Source organism: Diospyros lotus, chromosome 9, assembly GCF_014633365.1.
Source record: "Diospyros lotus cultivar Yz01 chromosome 9, ASM1463336v1, whole genome shotgun sequence".
Taxonomy (NCBI): domain Eukaryota; kingdom Viridiplantae; phylum Streptophyta; class Magnoliopsida; order Ericales; family Ebenaceae; genus Diospyros; species Diospyros lotus.
This window is the reverse complement of record NC_068346.1, coordinates 17,625,064-17,653,058: the sequence shown is the minus strand read 5'-3', so window position 1 is coordinate 17,653,058 and position 27,995 is coordinate 17,625,064. Positions and strand designations below refer to the sequence as shown.

At 36.9% G+C, this 27,995-nt stretch overlaps 1 protein-coding gene and 1 long non-coding RNA gene across 6 annotated transcripts in view; one reads left to right on the top strand and one right to left on the bottom strand.

Annotated features, from left to right (window-relative positions):
• Positions 1 to 4,845: 4,845 nt before the first annotated feature.
• LOC127809653 (probable nucleoredoxin 1) overlaps positions 4,846 to 27,995 on the top strand; it is a 31,029-nt gene continuing 7,879 nt past the window's right edge. Inside the window, exons 1-5 of one of the 5 annotated variants that reach the window (XM_052348625.1) lie at positions 4,847 to 5,163; positions 5,892 to 6,371; positions 6,548 to 7,033; positions 7,128 to 7,521; positions 26,084 to 26,594. In XM_052348625.1, coding sequence (XP_052204585.1) covers positions 5,071 to 5,163; positions 5,892 to 6,371; positions 6,548 to 7,033; positions 7,128 to 7,521; positions 26,084 to 26,358 — 1,728 coding nt within the window. In that variant the 5' untranslated portion in view covers positions 4,847 to 5,070 and the 3' untranslated portion in view covers positions 26,359 to 26,594. Of the gene's footprint in view, positions 5,164 to 5,891; positions 6,372 to 6,547; positions 7,034 to 7,127; positions 7,522 to 23,450; positions 23,746 to 24,478; positions 24,959 to 25,125; positions 25,609 to 25,701; positions 26,595 to 27,995 lie in introns of those variants that run through there. The other 4 variants (XM_052348624.1, XM_052348627.1, XM_052348628.1 and 1 more) reach the window with 4 other exon arrangements.
• On the bottom strand, positions 13,638 to 14,910 carry LOC127809655 (uncharacterized). The gene is made up of 3 exons (XR_008025188.1): positions 14,758 to 14,910; positions 14,373 to 14,425; positions 13,638 to 13,778 (listed from the first exon to the last, which is right to left on the bottom strand). It is a non-coding gene; the product is annotated as an uncharacterized LOC127809655 (long non-coding RNA).

The window sequence follows — 27,995 nt, the reverse complement described above, 5'->3', positions numbered from 1 at the left end:
GCTTTGTTCTCCCTTAGTTATTTGATCAATTATCTACAAATTTTGAGGCCAAAATTTCTTTAAGGAGGGGTGGATGCAATACCCGAAAATTTCTTGAGGACTTAAGTGTAATTTTTATGCGTTTAAGTGTAATTTTTATTGGGATATAAGTAAAATTTTCCAAAATTATGGGGGATAAGTGTAATTTTCCAAGTTGTGGGAACAAGGCAAAATTCTAGAAATTAACATGAGGGTTTGAGGTTAAGGGCCAACATGTAATAAATCAAAATGAGGGGACCAAAGTGTAAGAAAAGCAGTGTGAACATTGCCATGTCCAACAGCCACAATGCGGCCGCCAGCATCGACGTCAAATGGTTGATCAAAAAGTAGGGATAGGGCCATCATGGCCAAGGGTAGGTCTTGCGATGCAAGGCAAGGCCGAGATTGGCCGGAGAGACGGTCAGAAATGACTATAAATAGTTGAGGTTGGGCTGAGGGTTTCTTCAAAATTAAGTCGTGTAATCCAAATGTTTTGAGAAAAATCGAGGGTTTTTTATAAGGGGCTTTTGTTCTTCAAATTGTGGAGATTATTTCTGAAGAATTTGGTGAGTTTTCATATTGATTTGAAGATGATTTGAAGTTTGGCCGAAAAATCGAGGTTCGCTAGAACCAATGTTTAAACAGCCAAATCAAGGGTGTGCCGGCCAATTGTTTGAAACAAATAAGTATGTCATTGTTTTGTTCCCTAATCAATGTCATCTAAATCTAGTATTATGGCACATTACTAACATTTTCGTGTCCTCACTTCATATGCAAACATGATGATGTTCTCGTTAACTAAGCACTAGTTATGCATAGCACTAGGTAAAATGTAGATTATGAGCAAAAAAGCTAAATACTTCTATCATTGCATACTCAAAAAATAATTGCCTTAAATATGCGCTCAGAAAAAAAAAAAATTAATGTGGAATAGGACAAACAACAAGAAAGGAAGAGAAAATTCCAAATATCAACATTTTCAATACAACCTTGAATTTTCTCAATTCCTAGATCTGCAACAAACAAATTACTTCCAATAAGCTTATTGGAAAGATTGATGGACAAGCAACAAGAAATTAGACTTGTTTGAGTTTTATTAGGAAGGTTAACAGATGAACTATTAGAAACAAATAAAACAAAAATTTTAGGTACTATATATATATATATATGCAATCGTTCCATAAAATCTCTATTTGATACAAAATCCCCAAAAAGAGACAAATAAAGAAATTTAATGAGAATCCAACAAAGAAGGCAAAAGCTTCAAAATTTAATGAGAATCCATGAAAAAATGATCGAAAGAAGTATTCAAAATCTTGAATTTTATATGTAATTGAAATTGGAAAAGCCAATGAGCATCACTAAACAAATATTCAATCACAAAAATAAAAATCAAATATTAGGATTCTATATTCATGTGTGCCTTACTCTAATACCACATGTTAAATCAATATACAAAATTATATACAAATATAGAATATTTTCAAAATTTTGGATTCATACCTGTTGGAGCCATGATTAGGAATAATATGAGAGTAATTCACAAACTCTACTAATCAAGAAACAACAATGTTATATTGTTCACTGGCGGGCAACATAGCATTTCCCCGCCAATTAGGGGGGTGCAAGCCCCGTGCACATAGGGCTCGTGCCCTCCCTCATTGGCGGGCAAACGCTATGTTTCCCGCTAATGGATAATACAACATCTCTGAATCAAGAAAATTGTTCAAATTAATCTTTCTCTTTCACCTCACAACCTGATGGTAGGTCTCAATGGATAGAACTCAAAAGACTGAGGAAAATTGAAGAGATCTAGTCTATTATATATCAATTATATTAAGCCACTCATTAAGACCCAATATAAGTTTTAATCCCACACCACTGCCAACCCTTATCGCATAATATAAGTGAGTTGGACTATTCCTAAAAGATCACAAATAATATAGGCTAAACACAATTATATAATAAAACTCTAATTATATCATAAAACCCAAATTTATTAAAAACTAAAAAAAATCTACAATTAACCTTAGCAATAAGAAAAATTCCAACATCCTTAACTAAGTGGGAAGGGTTTATTTGAGCAATTTTAAAAAATTATACTTAGACCTTATTTCTTTATAAACTCTTTCAAGTACATAATTTTTTCAGTTATTGTCAAATTGCTCTTTTTTGGGTCTAATTTTAATTAATTTAAAATTAACTTTAATGTCTAAAATCTTCAAATATTAAAAAAAATTCTCACCCCTCGCAAAAGAAGTTATTTTAAATAAAAAGTTTTTTATAACGAGGGCAAATTTGTAATCTTATTATATATATATATATATTCAACAATGCCAGCCTTCTTTAATCTCGTACCTACCATTCTACGTGGTGGAACATAAAATACAAAGTTACTTCGTATTTAGTTGTCAACTTTGGGAAATAGTTGGATGAGTACCACAAATATAAAAATAAAATAAAAGGCTGAATGAGGAGATAAGGCTAAGAAATAGGGTAGGTGAAAGCTCATACTAAATTATTGAAGTGCATCCAAACAAGTACAAATTTGAAGCCTTAGCCCTTAAGATTCTTAGAAAGATTTTTAAAAAAAAAATTAAGCATTTAGGGAAGAACTTAGAATATGTTTGATAATATTTAGTTAAAAAAATATTTTTTAATTTATATCAAAAATAAAAATCATTTCATTAGATAAATTTTTTTATGAAAAATAGGCTAAATGATGTTTTAATAATTATAATATAAAATTTAATTTTATAAAAAATATAATATGTCAAACAATAAATATGAAATTTAATTTTTTAAATAAAATATTTTTTATACTATCAAACACACCCTTAAAAGTAGGAATGACAATTGCAACCGAAACTATGGAAAATCGAGCTGAAACCGAATCGAACAACGCGGTTAAATATCGTTTGATTGGGTAATTGTTTGGTTTCGGAAAAAACTGAACACTGTTTCAATGAATATGGTTTGAAATTATGATTTTTACTAAAATCAAACCAAAATCGAACCGTTGTGTGGATAATCAAACCAAACCAAACCAAATCGAACCGAATATATAAATATATAATATAAACATTATATATTAGAGGGACGGCTGCGAAACCTAGCCCCAAACCCAGCCCAGCCCAGCCCACTTGCGAACCCACCCCAACCCAGCCCACTTTCAAACCCTTCTATTCTCATTCCTCTCTTGACCTCGCTCTCGCTCTATCTCACCCTCGTTGCCTCTCGCTCTCTACCTCCTCTCTCTTGCTCGTCCGCTTGCGCTCTCCCTCGCTTTCTGTCTTTCTCTTGCAATCTTGCTCTCCCTCGCCCTTGCTGGCTCTCTCTTGCTCTCGCTTCGCCCCCTCCTGCAACAGCAGCAAACCCTTCTCCATCTCTTCTTCTTTCTAGATCTGTTTTGTTGCTCGCCCTCGCTCTTGCTCGCTACCTATCTTGCCCTCCCTCGTTTTCTCGGTAATACAAATATAGTTTTGAGAGCAATAATTGAAACACAAAAAGCGTCGACCAAGCGAGTCGGGAGTCTTGGACCTTCATTTTCTAAGCATCACACTTGAATTGCCTTATACAATTTATCTTTGTACGCCAATAGTAAGGTCTCCTCTCTCTCTCTCTTTTGGCAACTCACAAATTAGGGTTTCTGACTTGATTTATTATTTTGATTTGATTGATGCGCAAATGCCTAAATCTAAATCTAACTTCCATTTTATATTTTTATGTAAATCTATAATGTTTAAAAATGTGTTTGTGTTTGATATTTCTTTCTTTACTCATCTGTTTTGGTTCTTTTTTCCCTTACTGCAATGAATTGGAAGGTCGAACTTTCTATTTCCTCCCTCCGCGCTTGAGTCGAATTTTTGATCAAATATTAATATATATTGTGGGTGTGTTTGTGTTTGTGTTTGTCACTTAGATGTATAAATAAATTAAATTATTACAATTTAGGAGGCATTGTAAATTTGAAGCCAAAAGCATGGGGTTAATATTGGGATTTTCACCTAATAGTTAGATATATGTTTGCATAATGTTATTGTTAGTTGTGACAACTGTGAAAGGCATAATGTAGTGCATGCAGATCAACAAGTTTTAATAAATGTTATTTGTAAGCGTTTGTCTTTATTTGTTGGTATGGATCAAATTAAAAAAAATCATAATTAAAATCGAAATCGAATGATTTGGTTATGGTTTTTAATTTTTAAAACTAATGAGTTAATGGTTTGATTTTGGTTTTACTATTTTAAGTTTGATTTGGTTATGATTTTAGCAAAAATCGAAATCAAACCGAACCATTGCCAACTCTATTTAAAAGTTATACTAAATTATTGAAGTCCATCATAACAAGTAAAGTTTGAAACCTTAACCCTTAAGTTTCTTAAGAAAGTTTAAAAAAAAAAAGAAATTAAGTATTTAGGGAAGAAGGTGAATTATGTATGTCCGTGTGAAAGCTTAGAAGAGAATTAAAATGGATAAAGCATATAGTGAAGTCACATTCCACATTGCATTAAGAATAGGGTATCCTAAAAAAGTATTATCACATTCCACATTGGTACTACTAAACGTGTCTTGTCACTTAACCTTCCTTTGTTTAGCAAATGAAATTTAAACTTTAGGATTCAAAGTTGATACTCAATTACTCCTCCCGTATCATATATAAGACTGAATAATTCTTAACAAAATTATATAATATATGATAATAATGTTACTAACCTCGTCACTTTTAAAATTCACTTACACATAAGTGCTGACTAATCGCGACAAACTTAATATTAGGACTTTGGGACAAACTCGTCGTCATATATACATATAAGGTGACTGGTGTCGCGTTGTCGAAGGACGAGGGGCAGGAGTGAGTGTGATAAGGTCGGTTCGCGTTGACGCCCAAGTCATCGCCCTGTCTTGCTCTCCAAGTCTTTGATAGTAGATTGCACCAACAAATATACATATAACTAACTAATGCTATGCGATAACAAGGACATCAAGTTGGCATTAATTTGATCGAAAACGAAGAACCAAGAGAAACCAGAATCTGCGAAGAACAAAGCCATGGCTAGCACCACTGACAGTGAAGCTCACAATCTCGAATCGCTTCTTTCCTCCGAAGAAAGAGACTTCCTCGTCCGCAACAATGGCGATCAGGTGAATAACCCAGATGAGCTCCAACTCTCCTTAATCTATTCTCGCCTGAGTCGTTGCGATCTTTGCGACCCTTAGAAATGAACTGTTATTGACGCTTATAATCGTCAGTTTTCCGGGAACATAATTCTGGGTTTGTCCCTACAAATGCTTTATATTTGTGTAGGTTTGAATATTTGATCCTTCTTGTTTAGGTTAAAATCAGTCATTTGATTTCTGTGTTTTTCTTTTTCATGACCCATATGGAATGAACTGTTTGAGGCTTGTAACATTCAATTTTCTGGCAAAATAATATTTTGGGCTTGTGGATTTGAGTTTGATCCCTTTTTTTGGTTAAAATCAGTAACTTGGTAGGAAAGTTTGTGGGTTCATAAATCAGCATTTGATTTTTGTGTTTTCTTTTCATGACCCATATGGAATGAACTGTTTGACACTTAAACAATATATTCAGTTTTCCGGGAAATTAATTCTCGGTTATGACCTTCAAATGCCTTATAGTGTGTATTTGAATTCAATCCTCTTTTTAGGTTAAAATCAGTAATTTGGCTGGAAAGATTGTGGGTTTCTAAATGAGTAATATGATTTTTGTGCTTTTCTTTTTATGACCATCTGGAATGAACTGTTTTGACACTTTTATAATCCTGAGTTTCCCGGGAAAAAAATTCTGGGTTTTCTCCTCCAAAAAAAGCTTTATATTTGTGCGGATCTGAATTTGATCCCATTTTTTTCAGGTTACGATCAGTAATTTGGTAGGGAAGACTGTGGGTTTATATTTCTCTGGTTCATGGTGTGGTCCATGCCGCGGATTCACCCCTAAACTGGTGGAAGTCTACGAAGAGCTCTCATCCAAAGGTGACTTTGAAGTTGTGTTCATCTCCTCTGATAGAGCTAATGAAGCATTTGATCAGTACTTCGCCAAGATGCCATGGTTGTCCATTCCATTTTCTGATTCCGGGTCAATAAAGCGCCTCAAGGATTTGTTCAAAGTTAGGGGAATTCCTTGTCTTGTGATCATCGATAGCAATGGCAAGGTTTCAACTGATAAAGGGGTTAGTATCATCAGGGATTTTGGCTCAGAGGCCTATCCATTTACACCTGAAAGGATCAATGATTTGAGAGAGGAAGAAGAAGCTGCCAAGAAGCAACAAACTTTGAGGTCCATCTTGATTTCAAGTTCTCGTGATTTTGTGATATCAAACACTGGAACTGAGGTACCGATTATTTGTTGGTAGAATTTGTCTTGATTTGGTTTTTGTTTTATCTCTTTTCAGGTAAGATAAGGTCATAGATAGGAATAACTAGGGAGATAGAATTTATGTGAGGGATAAAGGCTTGATATGTTCAAAGATCATTGATTAAGAACTTAGGTGTATTTGTTTGCTATCAGATCCCAGTTTCAGAGCTCGAAGGGAAGGTGATTGGCCTGTATTTCGTGGTGGACGATCACAGAGGATGCACTGAATTTACCACAAAACTTGTGGAGGTCTACAGAAAAATCAAGGATACGGGGGAGAATTTTGAAGTTGTATTAGTATGGTTGGATGATGAAGAAGAAGAAGAATCTTTCAAACAAAGTTTTGATGCTATGCCATGGCTGGCTTTGCCTTTCAAGGACAAAAGCTGTGAAAAACTGGCTCGATACTTTGAGCTTAGAGCCCTTCCCACACTGACCATAATCGGTCCAGATGGGAAGACTCTACATCCAAATGTGGCAGAACTTGTTGAAGAACATGGGGTTGAAGCCTACCCTTTTTCACCGGAGAAGGTGGCTGAGCTTGCCGAGATTGAGAAGGCGAGACTTGAAGCGCAGACTCTGGAATCCATCTTGGTTTCAGGTGACACAGATTTTGTGATTGAAAAAAGTGGTTCCAAGGTATGAGTCTGGTAGTTTTCTCTATTAGCTTTCTATCAATTCCTTTGTTAAGAATGGTAGAATGAAGAAGTTGCTTTGATTCTTTGTTGTTTAGGTCCCGGTGTCTGAACTTGTTGGGAAGAACATTCTCCTCTATTTCTCTGCCGAGTGGTGTCCGCCCTGCCGTGCCTTTCTCTCCAAGTTCATCGAAATCTACCATGAGATCAAAGCGAAAGACCATGGATTTGAAGTAATTTTCATCTCAAGCGATCGCAACCAACCTGCTTTTGATGAATTCTTCTCAGGCATGCCGTGGCTGGCTCTCCCCTTTGGCGATGACAGGAAGGCGTTCCTCCAGCGCAGGTTCAAGATCGGGGGAATCCCGGCTGTGGTAGCCATCGGCCCCAGTGGCCGAACACTCACCACACAGGCCAAGCAGCTCCTACAAGTCCATGGTGCCGATGCATATCCCTTCACGGAAGACCACTTAAAGAAGCAGGAGCAGAAGCTGGAGGAAATGGCAAAGGGGTGGCCTGAGAAGGTGAAAACGGAACTGCATCCGGAACACGAGCTCACTCTGACTCACCGCTCGGCTTTCATCTGCAATGGGTGCAGGGAGATAGGGCATGCCTGGTGTAACACCCCAATTCTCGGGAGCGTTAACGTAACGTAAGATTCCGGGGATAAATTTTTTTCAAACAAAAATCCAACACAAAAACCATTCCCCGAAGATCCCGTTACACCTTCTCAGTATATCAACTATGAACCATTAATAAACCAAGACAGGTTCACCAACACAAATGCGGAAGCTAGATCGAAACCTCAACAGGTCATAACCAAAATCACTTTATTTATATATAAAGTTGCACCAACGTTTACATGACGTTTTCAAAAGTAAATAACATAACTGAAAAGACATAATGTAAACTATCCGCTAATCGCCGTCACTCCTCGACGATTCCTTTCCCTTTTGCACCGCTGCCTTCACCTGGAACGTTTGAATATTCCAGGGACAAAGTCCAAATTAGATGATGAATCATCTAAGTGAGAGTTCAAAACACATTTTTCATAAATAATGCAAGACATGAAATAAACCAATATACCCGGTAAGCCCTAGCTCAAGAGAATTCCCACGCGTTTAACCCTACCATGGGGAAAGAGCAATCTCTCTAAAAGCTATGCCACCACACCGACTCGACGACACGACGACGCGACGCGATTCTAGCTTAAATGGGGCTGCCAACGCATCTCACCAGAATACGTTCCCACCTTAAGCATCCAGGAACCACCATACAATCCCAACTCCAAAATTTCACATGGACCACCTAGTCGTCCTAGTGCAACTTCCCTGGCCAAACGGCCTGGCACGGAAATCAAGGCGGCTATCCTGACATGCACACCCAGCATCAGATACCCCTATTATTCCGTCACGCCCTTGGAGAATTACGGCTACACTATCCAGACAACATCCTAGGCTGACATCCCACATGAACAACACAGTATGGATCACCTAGTCGTCCTAGTGTAACTTCCCTGACCAAACGGTCTGGCACGGAAACCAAGGCGGCTATCCTGACATGCACACTAGCATCAGATACCCCTATTATTCCGTCACGCCCTTGGAGAATTATGGCTACACTATCCAGACAACATCCGAGGCTGACATTCCATACGTACACATAAAACTCAAGACAATGCCACAATTCACAATTCAATGCATCGTATAAACAACATTTATAAAATGCAATGCACAGTTCAAAACGTTTAGGGACAAACCTCCCTCATAAATCCAACCGTCACCGGTTACCGTTTTAATGCACAAAACCATTTTGCATGAAATCACCATATGTTCAGATAGAACAAGCACAATAAATCAAGTTTTGGAGGAGAACCACTCATAAGAAAGCCAAATTTTGGTAGCGAACAACTCACCTTGAACGAAACTCAGAACACCTCGAATCTTGTGCCCAACCTCAATTTTCGTGCAACTCCTCAAGTCTTTTAACCAAACCACCTCCTTACAGGTCCTCACGCGCTGCCTAAGTGCTCTACGCGTGTGATGCCTCGCGTATGCTTTAAAAACCCTCTATCCACTATACCCGAAGCACTCTCGTCTAGCACAAATGTATCACAACTTCGAATGAGAGAATCCTTAGCCTTGAGCCCCTATTTATATGTTTAGGAAACTTAGCCACCAAGAAATATATATTCTGCAATCATTTCAAATCTTTCAAAATCTTTTCCAATCATTCCAAATCTTCTAATATTTTCTATAATCATTCCAAATCTTTTGATATCTTTTGCAATCATTCCAAAATCTTCTGAGATTCTCTGCAATCATTCCAAATCTTTTAATATCTTTTGTAATCATTCCAAAATCTTCTAAGATTCTCTGCAATCATTGTAAATCTTTTATAATCAAATCTTTTCTTATCCAATCAAATCTTATACAAATCTTATCCTTAAAGTCATCATGAGCCTTCATCTTATCTCTAACGTCATCATGAGACTTCATCCTTATCTCTAAAGTCATTTATGAAGCTTTTTTCCTGAATCTCCCAAATGCCCCTAGTAAAAAGATTTCAAGAATTACACTTTGGCCCGAACTTTTGGATAATTGCACTTAGACCCTTTTCAACATGGTCCCCGGGCTAATTTTTAATTGCATTTTAGTCCCTGAAAAATGGACTAATTGCGCTAATGCCCCTAATTTTTAGGTAAATTACACTTTTACCCCAACTTCAAAAATTACGATTTTGCCCCCGGCTCAAAAACTGAATTTCTCTTTAAAGACCTTTATAACCCTTTGAAATATCCCAAAACACTCTCTTTAAAATTCCGAAAAAATATCGTTTCGATCTCCCTCTGTCAATTTCGAAAAACTGCACTTAGGCCCAAATCTTCGTTTTAGCTACAAACCCTTTTGTTTCTTCCAAAAACTACTGAAGGGTTACTCTATATGCCAAATATGAACTTCCTTGGGGTTCCATTGACTTCCCGGATGCCCCGTACGATAATTCGGTATTTCAACCTAAATCACAATTGCTTTTTTTTTAGCTGTACCGGGAACCGTTCCCGATCCAACTTCTTTTGATGCCTAAAATCATAACTCGTATTACTTGTCGATACTATACCATTTTCCTTGGCTATCTAGGGTCCAGGGTATTCCCTCTGACTAATTCGATCGTCCAAAGTTGCGTTAGTGTACCCTATAGTCTTATTTTCCACAAAGTCCATTTATGCCCTTCATCAAATATTATTTATGACCTCAAATCATTCTCGGGTATTACACCTGGTCCTTTCTCTGCAAGCAGTGTGACTTTGATCTGCACCCAAAGTGTGCTCTAATGCAGGATGAAGCAACAAAGAATGGCCCGAAAGAGGGGTGGAGCTGTGAAGGAGATGTCTGCAAGAAGAGCTGTGAAAAGTTAGATGAAAATTAATCAAGTCTTCTTCAATGGAGGTGTGGTATGAAATAAGAGTATAGTGTGGTGTGGTGTGGTGTAAGCATTATGTATTCTGTTTCAGACTTGGGAACAAATGTTCTTATTGTTCTTCCACTGTGAAATGGCCCAGTTCCATCTCTCAAGCTTCATAATCTAATGCTGTAGAACAAATCTATGGAGTCATGGTTTAACAGAATTTTTAGTCTTTGTCCCTTTTTGGTTAGGTTTATTTTTTTTTAAGAAAAACAAAAACTCCATCTTAGAGCCCTCAATCCACTTAAAATCCTTATGATAGGGAATGGGTGAGTCCCATGTTGAAACAAAGGCCCTTTTTCAAAAAAGAGGCCCAAAAAAATGAATAAAATGAAGAAGGAAAGCGATAAAGGATCAGGAAGACTCTCCTAGCAGAATACCTAGAGTTACACTCCCTCGAGAGACTCGAAGGTCTCTGGGAGACTCCTTTGACTTGAGTCCATAAACCCATCTCCTGGGAGATCTCCCTTGTAGGGTATTCCTAAGGCGAACGTGCAAGCCTTTACCTCTATAATCTTTTCCTTGAAAGTTGCAAAGATAATCTCAAGATGGCTGAAAACTCTGCCACTTATCATCTACCACCTCTATAAATGGAGGTGACTCCTCCAAGTATGCGAAAAATAATACACAGAATTCTTTGCAAATTCTTTTGATTTTCAAGGAGTTTGGGTTAAGTTTTAGAGGATTTGCGCGGAGAATACCCTATGTCCTTTGATTGGCTTTTCAAATTTTTGACGCCTTGGAGACAATTTCTTGACATTTAAATTTATTATTATATCTAAAGAATAACAATTGGTCTTATTTGTGGGAACTCGATTGAAAAGCCTAAAAAATGACAATGGGATACGTAGGATCCCAAATCTTTGGAAACTGGCGGAGCAACAAGTAGCCTAGTATTCGTCTCCTGAAAACCTCCAAATCCAATGACTTTCAAGTAAGCTCCTCCAATTGTCCTTTTCACTAAGTACAAAATACTCTGAAGATAATATGATGAGAGTGTTCAAGCTTTCTGAGAGATGCCAAGGTTCATGCAAAGTATCATTTCCCATGCTCCACGCCATTACTTTTGCTTGACTACAACAATAAACTTTCAACATGGGAGTAGGACGCGTGAGGTTGGATAGGCTCAAGGTGTTATCTAGGTATCAAGCAATCCAAAGACTTCCAAGTCTAGGTGTAAGTGATCCAAAGACCTCCAAATCTGGGTCCAAATGATATTGGGACCTCTAAGTTTGGGTGCAAATGATCTTGAAATCTCCAAGTTTGGGTGATCTTGAGACCTTCAAATGATCTAATCTGTTCAAGATGACGAAATGAGTTCAAAATGATTGATTGGGTTGAAAATGACTGATTGGGTTCCAAATGACTAAGAGACTTGCCAAGATAGAAGCCGGTTAAGGGCATAGGTGAGTATCCCCGCGCAAAGCCTCTGACGCCTAAGTTACTCTCTTGAGAATGCTAGAGCGCAATGAGAGAGTTCAATATCAGAGTAGGTATACCAGAGTGAGAAGATGGCTCTTTTTATTTATAGTGGAGAAGAAGGTTGACACATGACATGCTACCTACGTTTTTAGACATAAATCTCAGAGGCATGTTTGAGGAATCTTGGAGGATTCTTTAACCACCGCTAAGAAGGTATTGGAGAAAGGCTCCTAGGCCTAGATGGTTCACGGGATGTTCTTATGTAGCCAAGTAACCTATGAGTAGCACTGAAAAGGTCTCTTGGTCATGTCAAGAGAGGCTTCCAAGGATGGCGAGTTGTAGAGTCCCGTTCCCAAGAGAGGTGTATAAGGCTTAAGATAGCAAGGAAATGGACCAAGACATGAGTAAGGGAATGAGGCCACTCAGTTATTGCTCTCTCCCTTCTCTTCATCTATCAATCTTCTTGTCCCGAGCCCCTCTTATAGTTTCTAGTGCTTTTATTGCTTGACTTGCTTTGAGTTTATTTTTTTCTTGTGGGGTGGTTATTGTTTTGATTTTGATAATGAAAAACATCTTTGGAATTCGAAAATAATTAGTGAGATTAATTTGTAAAATATTTAAAATAATTTTGATGATGCCTAGATGTCCTTTCAAAACCTTTATATATTCCAATAATGCCAAAGGATAAAAATCCTAAATATTCTTTCAATATAAAATCCTTTGTAGAAAATATTTTATTCTGGAAAACAATATTATGAAATCAAAGAAAAGTTATTTTGAAACCAAATGAATTGTTATATAAAATGTGTCAAAATTATTTTCTTTTTCATATTATTTTGATGATGAAAAATTTTATGTTTTCTTATTGATGAAAATCATCATGTTGAATATTTTTTTATGAAAAATACTTTGATCATGAAAATTTTCATTTTTTATGATGAAAAATATTTTCATGTCTTCTCCATTTTAAAAATAAAAATAAAGTATATATTATTGAAAATGAAAAATGAAATATCCATTTATTGCCTAAAGATATTGTTTCAATCATTTTATCAAATCATATAAAATCCTTAGTGGTAATCTCTTGAAAAATATCATACCCAAACCCGAATGATTAATTTAGTTATTTTGTGTATTAATTGCAATCGAATTTATGGTAGTTGTTTAAACTAGAATCCAGCATATCATGATTGTTAGAACAATAGGTTCTATGGCACACACCAAGAGGGGGGGTGAATTGGATATTTTAAAAATCTTTGATAGAACTTTGAAATCATTTTGATGGAAAATTCGATGCAAGTGAGGATTATTGAATTGCTTGAAATAATAAATGAAATAAAACTACAAGCACAAGAGAAGAACACAAAGGATTTATAGTGGTTCGGCTTAACCTAAGCCTAATCCACTACCTTAGCTCCTCACTAAGGATTTTTCAAACCATCCATGTAACACCCCAAATTTCTTGAGCGTGTTATAACTTAGGATTTCAGGAATATAAAAATTTTTCATATAAAAATAGCTGTCATACATCACACAATATCCCAAAAATCCAAATTTACACCTTCTCAGCTTAACAAACCCAATAATCGAATAGTTAAGACATGCGTTAAAATCTTGAATGCGGAAGATAGATCGAACCTGATATGGTTCACAACCATAATACTTTATTTATCATAAAATTGTTCAAGACGTTTACAAAATGAATTACATAGACATTATCTCTCGCAAGATATAACTGAACGTCTTAAACATATCCAAGACATACATAGGTTCGCATATAAATGAAAATATTCTAAACATGCTATAAACAGCAAATTAAACTTATTCTTCAGCTACCTCCTTTCCTTTAGAGCCGCTCGTCGAACCTGGAACGTTTGAATATTCCAAGGACATAGTCCAATTAGAAGATGAATCTTCTAGTGAGAAACTCCAAAAACAGTTTATATCGATGCATGATCAGGTATAAAATATATGAGAAAAACAACGAGAACTACTCCGAAGTGCCTCGTGAACACGTTAGCCTTCTCCAACGAGAGCTTTCTCAATGGCGCACGCATAGCGCCTCTCAGGAGGTCCCTAACCATGTCACTTTGGCCCGACTTCATAGCACTCATGCAGGCACCACATCCGTTGTTCCTTAAGCTCACGGTCTTCCCCACGAGAGCTTTCTCGATGGCGCACGCATAGCGCCTCTCGGGGGATATCCGACTTTTGCCCTCGGCCAACAATAGATAGGTACAACAGTATGGCCACACGAATTTTATAAATGCAACAGTTAAAAAGCCAATAGCATATAATTTTCAGAAAAATACATTTCGTATATGCATCATGATTTCACGTAAGAGAATAACAAGCGTTTATGTGTAAGAACCTCACGAAACACGTCTCATGCAATAGAAGTCTCCCATAAGAGAATAAAAAAATAGGATTTGGAGCATAGGAGTCTCACGGAGTCTCACCTTGTTGAGTTATCTCTTCGACGATATAATTTTACAGCAAACGGCCTAGGTTTCTGCAGAAAATATGTGTTTTGGTAAATCTAACCTCAAATATTTTTACACAGAGTTGAAGGGTATTAAATTAGGGGCATAACTGGAAAATTTCATGTAAAAATGACCTCTTACGCGCCCTCACGTCCCAAAGAAGGATAGACACACGCCCCTACGCGCAGCCATTATCCGGCGCGTGGAACTCACGCGCAGACACCAGATTCCGAACAACAACGTGTCGGTTTGGTATTTCGGTCATATCTCCCTCGTTTTAACTCCGATTCGACCCCCGTTTGAACCTACGCGACGCTCTCTTCCCCCTCTACAAGATTATCAAAAAAAAAATCGGACTTACCTCGCTTTTTTGCTGACTGATTTTGGCGAATTCCGGCGAAGACCCGCAACTCCGACGAGGCTCGTTCTCCGCCGCTTCTTCGCCGCTTTCTTCCCGCCTTCTTGCCGAACCTCCTTCTCTCTCTCTAGAGTAAGCTTCTCCTCTTAGAGTGCTTCACTCTTCAAATTTGTTTGGAATGGTTTGAGAGCAACTCAAGGTGCCTATTTATAGAATCCTTCAACCAATGGTGTTATGCCACTTATCACAATCTTAGCCATGGACTCCAAAGACTCAAAGCCATAATTGAGTGGCTTTTGAAATCCAAAACTAGAATTAATCCATTTTTTGAAATCCAAGCTAAAACCCTAAACTTCTTTCAAATAACACTTTGGCCCATATTTCAAGTTTTCAACTTTAACATTTCACCACCTAAGCTCATAATTTCATCATTCTTTCATTTGGATAATTTCTCTAATTAGAATTATACTCTCAAACATCAAATTTATTGAGATACTTAAAATCCCAGAATTATTAACTCAAAATTACTCAATATATATGATTTTTCGGAAGCCCCTTACCATCATTCGGTATTTTTAGGTTATAACTTAGCTTAACCGAAAACCATTTCTGATTTGATTTCTTTCAGTGCAATAAGTCTCACCTCGAGACGCTCGTTAAAATTATACCTTTGTCCTTAGGTATCTAAGCTCTAGGGCACTCCCTGCGACTGATTCGGTCACTTGTTGCCATTTCAAACATATTTTTCGGTATTTTAACTCACTTATAATACGTGGCAATTTCACGAAAATATAGGGTGTTATAATCCACTAAAACCCCCTACTTAAACCAAGTAGGTCCTCTAGTCCAAGACTAGGAATTACAACCTCTTGCTTATACAAGCAAGCCCTCTAGCACCTAGCTAGGAATTACAACCACTTGCTTCAATGAGCAAGTCTTCTAGCACAAAGCTAGGAAAATAAGAACGATATAAATGAAAGAGAGAAGCTAAGAGTTAACACTCTTAGTTACAAGTTCTCTCACAATGAAAACAAGGCTTAATAATAAATTTACAATGATAGAACAACAAAGCCTTGGATAGAAAATACAACAGTGAAAGCGCAAAGATTGTAAGCTTCGAGTAAAAATGATTTTAACTCTTTAGATCAACTCGTTCCCGTCTATTAGTCTTCTCTTGATCATCCACGACTTGTATTTATAGGCTTCCCAAAAGATTGAAGAGAAATGTAGCCGTTTGTGACCGTTGAAGTTGAAAAACTAGTCGTTGGAAGCTTTCTGTAAAAGATATAGTCGACAGAAGAAAATGCATAGTTGACTATTTTTACAAATAAAACAAAATATAGTCGACAGAAAAAATGCATAGTCGACTATCTTATAACACAAAAATTCCATAGTCGACAGATACATATGCATAGTCGACTATTGCAAAAATGTGAAGGGATTTTTAAATTTTATGAACAAAAATAGTCGACAGATGAAAAGCCATAGTCGACTATCCTTACATGATAGTCGACAGACTGAAAAATAGTCGACAGATCGAAACAGCATAGTCGACTATCCTTAAATATAGTCATTATCAAAACCATTTTACTAAGAATAAAATATCAGTATGGGGATTGCTTAAACTAGAACTATCATCATCTCTAATTGCACATAATAACAAACCCTCGTATCTGAAATTAAATTAATGTTGCTAATCTTTTCTACTAAAAATTGGGAATCAGGGGGTTGGTGTTGAAATTGTCTTAACTCAAGTGCTATCCAATTTCATATTCTCACATTTAGTGTTTATTTCAATTTCTGCTTTGCTTTATTTTCTAGTATTCGTTATCTGAAAATCCATTAAAAAATCTTGTTGCCAATTCATCCAAATGCGTGTGTGTATGTGATATTATTTTTCTTTTATCATAAATAAATCTCTCAGTAGACGACCTATATCCAAAAAATACAAATTTAAATTTGGACTACAACTACACTCGTACACTAACGAGTATAAACCTCTCACCAAAATAAAGAAAAAAATATAAAAATTTTATTATATTTTAATTGCAGGGTGAGAGTGCAGCCAGGAATTGACCCTAGCTAACCAAAAATGCAACCTGCAGGAGCGACAAAATCGGCCAACTATCCAGTCGATTTTTTTCCATTTTTCGGCTAACCTAGTAGCCGTTGTCAGCCACTTCCTTTATCAAAAAGCCTCCCCCGACCATCCCTCGTGCAACCCCATGGTCCAAATCAGCCATCGCCGACCGGCCATGTGCTGGTCGGATTCCCATTGGCCACACTTTTGCTTAATTGCATTTTGACCCCTCTAACTTTTGGCTTTCTCATTTTAACCTATTTCACTTTGCCCCTTAACGTTCCATAATTGTACTTAAGATGCTCAAGTCCTAAAACATCCATTTGACCCCCAAAGATTCTGAAAAAATGTCATTTAGACCTTCCTCCGATAATTTCAAAAAACTACACTTAGTCCCGAATCTTTGTTTTGACCCCAAACTCTTTCGTTTCTTCTTGAAACCACTGAATGGTTGATTTACATGCCGAATATGAACCCCTCAAGATTTCGTTGACTTCTCGGAACTCTCCTATAATATTTCAGTTTTTCAACCTGAATTGCAACTATATTTTAGCTGTACCGAAAATCGTTCCTGATTCAATTTTTTTCGATGCCATAAATCCTGCCTCAAAATGCTCCTCAAATTCGTATCATTTTCCTTAGATATTTCAGCTCTAAGGCACTCCCTGCAGTCGATTTGGTACTTATAACTGCTATCAAGCCAATTTTTTGGTACTCTAAACTTATTTAAATTACGTGGTAACCTTATGAAAATATGGGTTCTTACATTTCGGGGTAGGGTATACATGCCTAACCTCTTAGAATTAAGGCAAAGGATTCTAGATGAGGCCCATAGGACTCAGTATACAGTGCACCCGGGAGCTACGAAGATGTATCAAAATCTTCGAAAGATCTACTGGTGGCGGGGATGAAGGCTAATGTGGCTAGAAGGGTGACATAGTGTGATACATGCCAGAAGGTGAAGATCGAGCATAAAAAAAAAAAAAAAAATGAGGCTGATACAACTCGTAGAGATCCCTAAAAGGAAATGGGAACATGTCACAAATGGACTTCGTGACGGGATTTTCAAAGAATCGGATGAATAATGATGCAAGTTGGGTCGTAATGGACTGACTTATGAAATCAAAACATCCCTTGCCTAATGAATAACTTGGCACAAAAGTTTGCAGAATAATACATAAGAGAGATAATCAAGCTTCATGACACACCGGTGAGTATAATCTCGGGTCGGAACCCGAGGTTCACAACGAAATTTGGGTGGAAACAATTGAGTTAAAAGATAATTTAACCTAATCGGAGTCACCTGAATAAATCTTGGATCGTTGCGACCAAGTTTAAAGAATAAAGTAATTCCTTTGGTAAAGATTCAGTAGAGAAATCACATAGAGGAGGAAACGACATGAGAGCTAGAGGATACAATTAAGAGAAAATATCCTTAGTCTTTCGAAGAAATGGAAATAAAATATAGAATTTTTATAGCTCTTCTCAGAATTGTACTAAAGATTTATTGTGAATAAAGAAATAATTGTGGATTTTGTGTGGATTTTGAGAAAGGCACGTCATGCTTTGTAAGCATTGGACATGTACTGAATACAAACTAAGATACTTGTTAAGGTTAAAGATGATATGCGATCAAGATGTTTAGGACATGATACTATTAGTAGTTGGGGGTAGTATCTATCGACTTGAGGAAGAAGCCAATGGTAATGTTTAGTTTAGATAGGATTATTTGAAAATGAGGTAATGAGCTTTGTTCTCCCTTAGTTATTTGATCAATTATCTACAAATTTTGAGGCCAAAATTTCTTTAAGGAGGGGTGGATGCAATACCCGAAAATTTCTTGAGGACTTAAGTGTAATTTTTATGCGTTTAAGTGTAATTTTTATTGGGATATAAGTAAAATTTTCCAAAATTATGGGGGATAAGTGTAATTTTCCAAGTTGTGGGAACAAGGCAAAATTCTAGAAATTAACATGAGGGTTTGAGGTTAAGGGCCAACATGTAATAAATCAAAATGAGGGGACCAAAGTGTAAGAAAAGCAGTGTGAACATTGCCATGTCCAACAGCCACAATGCGGCCGCCAGCATCGACGTCAAATGGTTGATCAAAAAGTAGGGATAGGGCCATCATGGCCAAGGGTAGGTCTTGCGATGCAAGGCAAGGCCGAGATTGGCCGGAGAGACGGTCAGAAATGACTATAAATAGTTGAGGTTGGGCTGAGGGTTTCTTCAAAATTAAGTCGTGTAATCCAAATGTTTTGAGAAAAATCGAGGGTTTTTTATAAGGGGCTTTTGTTCTTCAAATTGTGGAGATTATTTCTGAAGAATTTGGTGAGTTTTCATATTGATTTGAAGATGATTTGAAGTTTGGCCGAAAAATCGAGGTTCGCTAGAACCAATGTTTAAACAGCCAAATCAAGGGTGTGCCGGCCAATTGTTTGAAACAAATAAGTATGTCATTGTTTTGTTCCCTAATCAATGTCATCTAAATCTAGTATTATGGCACATTACTAACATTTTCGTGTCCTCACTTCATATGCAAACATGATGATGTTCTCGTTAACTAAGCACTAGTTATGCATAGCACTAGGTAAAATGTAGATTATGAGCAAAAAAGCTAAATACTTCTATCATTGCATACTCAAAAAATAATTGCCTTAAATATGCGCTCAGAAAAAAAAAAATTAATGTGGAATAGGACAAACAACAAGAAAGGAAGAGAAAATTCCAAATATCAACATTTTCAATACAACCTTGAATTTTCTCAATTCCTAGATCTGCAACAAACAAATTACTTCCAATAAGCTTATTGGAAAGATTGATGGACAAGCAACAAGAAATTAGACTTGTTTGAGTTTTATTAGGAAGGTTAACAGATGAACTATTAGAAACAAATAAAACAAAAATTTTAGGTACTATATATATATATATATGCAATCGTTCCATAAAATCTCTATTTGATACAAAATCCCCAAAAAGAGACAAATAAAGAAATTTAATGAGAATCCAACAAAGAAGGCAAAAGCTTCAAAATTTAATGAGAATCCATGAAAAAATGATCGAAAGAAGTATTCAAAATCTTGAATTTTATATGTAATTGAAATTGGAAAAGCCAATGAGCATCACTAAACAAATATTCAATCACAAAAATAAAAATCAAATATTAGGATTCTATATTCATGTGTGCCTTACTCTAATACCACATGTTAAATCAATATACAAAATTATATACAAATATAGAATATTTTCAAAATTTTGGATTCATACGTGTTGGAGCCATGATTAGGAATAATATGAGAGTAATTCACAAACTCTACTAATCAAGAAACAACAATGCTATATTGCTCACTAGCGGGCAACATAGCATTTCCCCGCCAATTAGGGGCGTGCAAGCCCCGTGCACATAGGGCTCGTGCCCCCCTCATTGGCGGGCAAACGCTATGTTTCCCGCTAATAGATAATACAACATCTCTGAATCAAGAAAATTGTTCAAATTAATCTTTCTCTTTCACCTCACAACCTGATGGTAGGTCTCAATGGATAGAACTCAAAAGACTGAGGAAAATTGAAGAGATCTAGTCTATTATATATCAATTATATTAAGCCACTCATTAAGACCCAATATAAGTTTTAATCCCACACCACTGCCAACCCTTATCGCATAATATAAGTGAGTTGGACTATTCCTAAAAGATCACAAATAATATAGGCTAAACACAATTATATAATAAAACTCTAATTATATCATAAAACCCTAATTTATTAAAAACTAAAAAAATATCTACAATTAACCTTAGCCCACAATAAGAAAATTTCCAACATCCTTAACTAAGTGGGAAGAGTTTATTTGAGCAATTTTAAAACATTATACTTAGACCTTATTTCTTTATAAACTCTTTAAGTACATAATTTTTTCAGTTATTGTCAAATTGCTCTTTTTTGGGTCTAATTTTAATTAATTTAAAATTAACTTTAAGATCTAAAATCTTCAAATATTAAAAAAATTCTCACCCCTCGTAAAAGAAATTATTTTAAATAAAAAGTTTTTTATAACGAGGGCAAATTTGTAATCTTAATATATATATATATATATAACAATGCCAGCCTTCTTTAATCTCGTACCTACCATTCTACGTGGTGGAACGTAAAATACAAAGTTACTTCGTATTTAGTTGTCAACTTTGGGAAATAGTTGGATGAGTACCACAAATATAAAAATAAAATAAAATAAAAGTCTGAACGAGGAGATAAGGCTAAGACATAGGGTAGGTGAAAGCTCATACTAAATTATTGAAGTCCATCCAAACAAGTACAAATTTGAAGCCTTAGCCCTTAAGATTCTTAGAAAGGTTTTTAAAAAAAATTAAGCATATAGGGAAGAACTTAGAATATGTGTGATAATATTTAGTTAAAAAAATATTTTTTAATTTATATCAAAAATAAAAATCATTTCATTAGATAAATTTTTTTATGAAAAATAGGCTAAATGATGTTTTAATAATTATAATATAAAATTTAATTTTATAAAAAATATAATATGTCAAACAATAAATATGAAATTTAATTTTTTAAATAAAATATTTTTTATACCATCAAACACACCCTTAAAAGTAGGAATGACAATTGCAACCAAAATCATGGAGAATCGAGCTGAAACCGAATCGAACAACGCGGTTAAATATCGTTTGATTGGGTAATTGTTTGGTTTCGGAAAAAACTGAACACTATTTCAATGAATATGGTTTGAAATTATGATTTTTACTAAAATCAAACCAAAATCGAACCGTTGTGTGGGTAATCAAACCAAACCAAATCAAATCGAACCGAATATATAAATATATAATATAAACATTATATATTAGAGGGACGGCTGCAAAACCTAGTCCCAAACCCAGCCCAACCCAGCCCACTTGCGAACCCACCCCAACCCAGCCCACTTTCAAACCCTTCTATTCTCCTTCCTCTCTTGACCTCGCTCTCGCTCTATCTCACCCTCGTTGCCTCTCGCTCTCTACCTCCTCTCTCTTGCTCGTCCGCTTACGCTCTCCCTCGCTTTCTGTCTCTCTCTTGCAATCTTGCTCTCCCTCGCCCTTGCTGGCTCTCTCTTGCTCTCGCTCCGCCCCTTCCTGCAAACAGCAGCAAACCCTTCTCCATCTCTTCTTCTTTCTCGATCTGTTTTGTTGCTCGCCCTAGCTCTTGCTCGCTACCTATCTTGCCCTTCCTCGTTTTCTCGGTAATACAAATATAGTTTTGAGAGCAATAATTGAAACACAAAAAGCGTCGACCAAGCGATCCGGGAGTCTTGGACCTTCATTTTCTAAGCATCACACTTGAATTGCCTTATACAATTTATCTTTGTACGCCAATAGTAAGGTCTCCTCTCTCTCTCTCTTGGCAACTCACAAATTAAGGTTTCTGACTTGATTTATTATTTTGATTTGATTGATGCGCAAATGCCTAAATCTAAATCTAACTTCCATTTTATATTTTTATGTAAATCTATAATGTTTAAAAATGTGTTTGTGTTTGATATTTCTTTCTTTACTCATCTGTTTTAGTTCTTTTTTCCCTTACTGCAATGAATTGGAAGGTCGAACTTTCTATTTCCTCCCTCCGCGCTTGAGTCGAATTTTTGATCAAATATTAATATATATTGTGGGTGTGTTTGTGTTTGTGTTTGTCACTTAGATGTATAAATAAATTAAATTATTACAATTTAGGAGGCATTGTAAATTTGAAGCCAAAAGCATGGGGTTAATATTGGGATTTTCACCTAATAGTTAGATATATGTTTGCATAATGTTATTGTTAGTTGTGACAACTGTGAAAGGCATAATGTAGTGCATGCAGATCAACAAGTTTTAATAAATGTTATTTGTAAGCGTTTGTCTTTATTTGTTGGTATGGATCAAATTAAAAAAAATCATAATTAAAATCGAAATCGAATGATTTGGTTATGGTTTTTAATTTTTAAAACTAATGAGTTAATGGTTTGATTTTGGTTTTACTATTTTAAGTTTGATTTGGTTATGATTTTAGCAAAAATCGAAATCAAACCGAACCATTGCCAACTCTATTTAAAAGTTATACTAAATTATTGAAGTCCATCATAACAAGTAAAGTTTGAAACCTTAACCCTTAAGTTTCTTAAGAAAGTTTAAAAAAAAAAAGAAATTAAGTATTTAGGGAAGAAGGTGAATTATGTATGTCCGTGTGAAAGCTTAGAAGAGAATTAAAATGGATAAAGCATATAGTGAAGTCACATTCCACATTGCATTAAGAATAGGGTATCCTAAAAAAGTATTATCACATTCCACATTGGTACTACTAAACGTGTCTTGTCACTTAACCTTCCTTTGTTTAGCAAATGAAATTTAAACTTTAGGATTCAAAGTTGATACTCAATTACTCCTCCCGTATCATATATAAGACTGAATAATTCTTAACAAAATTATATAATATATGATAATAATGTTACTAACCTCGTCACTTTTAAAATTCACTTACACATAAGTGCTGACTAATCGCGACAAACTTAATATTAGGACTTTGGGACAAACTCGTCGTCATATATACATATAAGGTGACTGGTGTCGCGTTGTCGAAGGACGAGGGGCAGGAGTGAGTGTGATAAGGTCGGTTCGCGTTGACGCCCAAGTCATCGCCCTGTCTTGCTCTCCAAGTCTTTGATAGTAGATTGCACCAACAAATATACATATAACTAACTAATGCTATGCGATAACAAGGACATCAAGTTGGCATTAATTTGATCGAAAACGAAGAACCAAGAGAAACCAGAATCTGCGAAGAACAAAGCCATGGCTAGCACCACTGACAGTGAAGCTCACAATCTCGAATCGCTTCTTTCCTCCGAAGAAAGAGACTTCCTCGTCCGCAACAATGGCGATCAGGTGAATAACCCAGATGAGCTCCAACTCTCCTTAATCTATTCTCGCCTGAGTCGTTGCGATCTTTGCGACCCTTAGAAATGAACTGTTATTGACGCTTATAATCGTCAGTTTTCCGGGAACATAATTCTGGGTTTTGCCCTTCAAATGCTTTATATTTGTGTAGGTTTGAATATTTGATCCTTCTTGTTTAGGTTAAAATGAGTCATTTGATTTCTGTGTTTTTCTTTTCCATAACCCATATGGAATGAACTGTTTGAGGCTTGTAACATTCAATTTTCTGGCTATATAATATTTTGGGCTTGTGGATTTGAGCTTGATCCCTTTTTTTGGTTAAAATCAGTAACTTGGTAGGAAAGTTTGTGGATTTATAAATCAGTATTTGATTTCTGTGTTTTCTTTTCATGACCCATATGGAATGAACCGTTTGACACTCGAAACAATATATTCAGTTTTCCGGGAAATTAATTCTCGGTTATGCCCTTCAAATGCCTTATAGTTGTGTGTATTTGAATTCGATTTTTCTTTTTAGGTTAAAATCAGTAATTTGGCAGGGAAGATTGTGGGTTTCTAAATGAGTAATATGATTTTTGTGCTTTTCTTTTTATGACCATCTGGAATGAACTGTTTTGACACTTTTATAATCCTGAGTTTCCCGGGAAAAAAATTCTGGGTTTTCTCCTCCAAAAAAAGCTTTATATTTGTGCGGATCTGAATTCGATCCCCTTCTTTTCAGGTTACGATCAGTAATTTGGTAGGGAAGACTGTGGGTTTATATTTCTCTGGTTCATGGTGTGGTCCATGCCGCGGATTCACCCCTAAACTGGTGGAAGTCTACGAAGAGCTCTCATCCAAAGGTGACTTTGAAGTCGTGTTCATCTCCTCTGATAGAGCTAATGAAGCATTTGATCAGTACTTCGCCAAGATGCCATGGTTGTCCATTCCATTTTCTGATTCCGGGTCAATAAAGCGCCTCAAGGATTTGTTCAAAGTTAGGGGAATTCCTTGTCTTGTGATCATCGATAGCAATGGCAAGGTTTCAACTGATAAAGGGGTTAGTATCATCAGGGATTTTGGCTCAGAGGCCTATCCATTTACACCTGAAAGGATCCATGATTTGAGAGAGGAAGAAGAAGCTGCCAAGAAGCAACAAACTTTGAGGTCCATCTTGATTTCAAGTTCTCGTGATTTTGTGATATCAAACACTGGAACTGAGGTACCGACTATTTGTTGGTAGAATTAGTCTTGATTTGGTTTTTGTTTTATCTCTTTTCAGGAATAACTATAGGAATAACTAGGGAGATAGAATTTATGTGAGGGATAAAGGCTTGATATGTTCAAAGATCATTGATTAAGAACTTAGGTGTATTTGTTTGCTATCAGATCCCAGTTTCAGAGCTCGAAGGGAAGGTGATTGGCCTGTATTTCGTGGTGGACGATCATAGACGATGCACTGAATTTACCACAAAACTTGTGGAGGTCTACAGAAAAATCAAGGATAAGGGGGAGAATTTTGAAGTTGTATTAGTATGGTTGGATGATGAAGAAGAAGAATCTTTCAAACAAAGTTTTGATGCTATGCCATGGCTGGCTTTGCCTTTCAAGGACAAAAGCTGTGAAAAACTGGCTCGATACTTTGAGCTTAGAGCCCTTCCCACACTGACCATAATCGGTCCAGATGGGAAGACTCTACATCCAAATGTGGCAGAACTTGTTGAAGAACATGGGGTTGAAGCCTACCCTTTTTCACCGGAGAAGGTGGCTGAGCTTGCCGAGATTGAGAAGGCGAGACTTGAAGCGCAGACTCTGGAATCCATCTTGGTTTCAGGTGACACAGATTTTGTGATTGAAAAAAGTGGTTCCAAGGTATGAGTCTGGTAGTTTTCTCTATTAGCTTTCTATCAATTCCTTTGTTAAGAATGGTAGAAAAAGAAGTTGCGTTGATTCTTTGTTGTTTAGGTCCCGGTGTCTGAACTTGTTGGGAAGAACATTCTCCTCTATTTCTCTGCCGAGTGGTGTCCGCCCTGCCGTGCCTTTCTCCCCAAGTTCATCGAAATCTACCATGAGATCAAAGCGAAAGACGGTGGATTTGAAGTAATTTTCATCTCAAGCGATCGCAACCAACCTGCTTTTGATGAATTCTTCTCAGGCATGCCGTGGCTGGCTCTCCCCTTTGGCGATGACAGGAAGGCATTCCTCCAGCGCAGGTTCAAGATCGGGGGAATCCCGGCTGTGGTAGCCATCGGCCCCAGTGGCCGAACACTCACCACACAGGCCAAGCAGCTCCTACAAGTCCATGGTGCCGATGCATATCCCTTCACGGAAGACCACTTAAAGAAGCAGGAGCAGAAGCAGGAGCAGAAGCTGGAGGAAATGTCAAAGGGGTGGCCTGAGAAGGTGAAAACGGAACTGCATCCGGAACACGAGCTCACTCTGACTCGCCGCTCGGCTTTCATCTGCAATGGGTGCAGGGAGATAGGGCATGCCTGGTCCTTTCTCTGCAAGCAGTGTGACTTTGATCTGCACCCAAAGTGTGCTCTAAAGCAGGATGAAGCAACAAAGAATGGCCCAAAAGAGGGGTGGAGCTGTGAAGGAGATGTCTGCAAGAAGAGCTGAGAAAAGTTAGATGAAAATTAATCAAGTCTTCTTCAATGGAAGTGTGGTATGAAATAAGAGTATAGTGTGGTGTGGTGTGGTGTAAGCATTATGTACTCTGTTTATTGAAGGTGTGGTATGAAATAAGAGTATAGTGTGGTGTGGTGTGGTGTAAGCATTATGTACTCTGTTTCAGACTTGGGAACAAATGTTCTTATTGTTCTTGCACTGTGAAATGGCCCAGTTCCATGTCTCAAGCTTCATAATCTAATGCTGTAGAACAAATCTATGGAGTCATGGTTTGACAGAATTTTTAGTCTTTGTCCCTTTTTGGTTAGGTTTATTTTTTTTTTAAGAAAAACAAAAACTCCATCTTAGAGCCCTCAATCCACTTAAAATCCTTATGATAGGGAATGGGTGAGTCCCATGTTGAAACAAAGGCCCTTTTTCAAAAAAGACGCCCAAAAAAATGAATAAAATGAAGAAGGAAAGCGATAAAGGATCAGGAAGACTCTCCTAGCAGAATACCTAGAGTTACACTCCCTCGAGAGACTCGAAGGTCTCTGGGAGACTCCTTTGACTTGAGTCCATAAACCCATCTCCTGGGAGATCTCCCTTGTAGGGTATTCCTAAGGCGAACGTGCAAGCCTTTACCTCTATAATCTTTTCCTTGAAAGTTGCAAAAGATAATCTCAAGATGGCTGAAAACTCTGCCACTTATCATCTCCCACCTCTATAAATGGAGGTGACGACTCCAAGTATGCGAAAAATAATACACAGAATTCTTTGCAAATTCTTTTGATTTTCAAGGAGTTTGGGTTAAATTTTAGAGGATTTGCATGGAGAATACCCTATGCCCTTTGATTGGCTTTTCAAATTTGTTAAGTTCTAAAGAATAACAATTGGTCTTATTTGTGGGAACTCGATTGAAAAGCCTAAAAAATGACAATGGGATACGTAAGATCCCAAATCTTTGGAAATTGGCGGAGCAACAAGTAGCCTAGTATTCGTCACCTGAAAACCTCCAAATCCAATGACTTTCAAGTCAGCTCCTCCAATTGTCCCTTTCACTAAGTACAAAATACTCTTAAGATAATATGATGAGAGTGTTCAAGCTTTCTGAGAGATGCCGAGGTTCATGCAAAGTATCATTTCCCATGCTCCACGCCATTATTGTTGCTTGACTACAACAATAAACTTTCCACATGGGAGTAGGACGCGTGAGGTTCGATAGGCTCAAGGTGTTATCAAGGTATCAAGCAATCCAAAGACTTCCAAGTCTAGGTGTAAGTGATCCAAAGACCTCCAAATATGGGTCCAAATGATATTGGGACCTCCAAGTTTGGGTGCAAATGATCTTGAAATCTCCAAATTTGGGTGCAAGTGAACTTGAGACCTTCAAATGATCTAATGGGTTCAAGATGACCAAATGAGTTCAAAATGATCGATTGGGTTGAAAATGACTGATTGGGTTCCAAATGACTGAGAGACTTGCCAATATAGAAGCCGGTTAGGGGCACAGATGAGTATCCCCGCGCAAAGCCTTTGATGCCTAAGTTACTCTGTTGAGAATGCTAGAGCGCTATGAGAGAGTTCAATATCAGAGTAGGTATACCAGAGTGAGAAGATGGCTCTTTTTATTTATAGTAGAGAAGAAG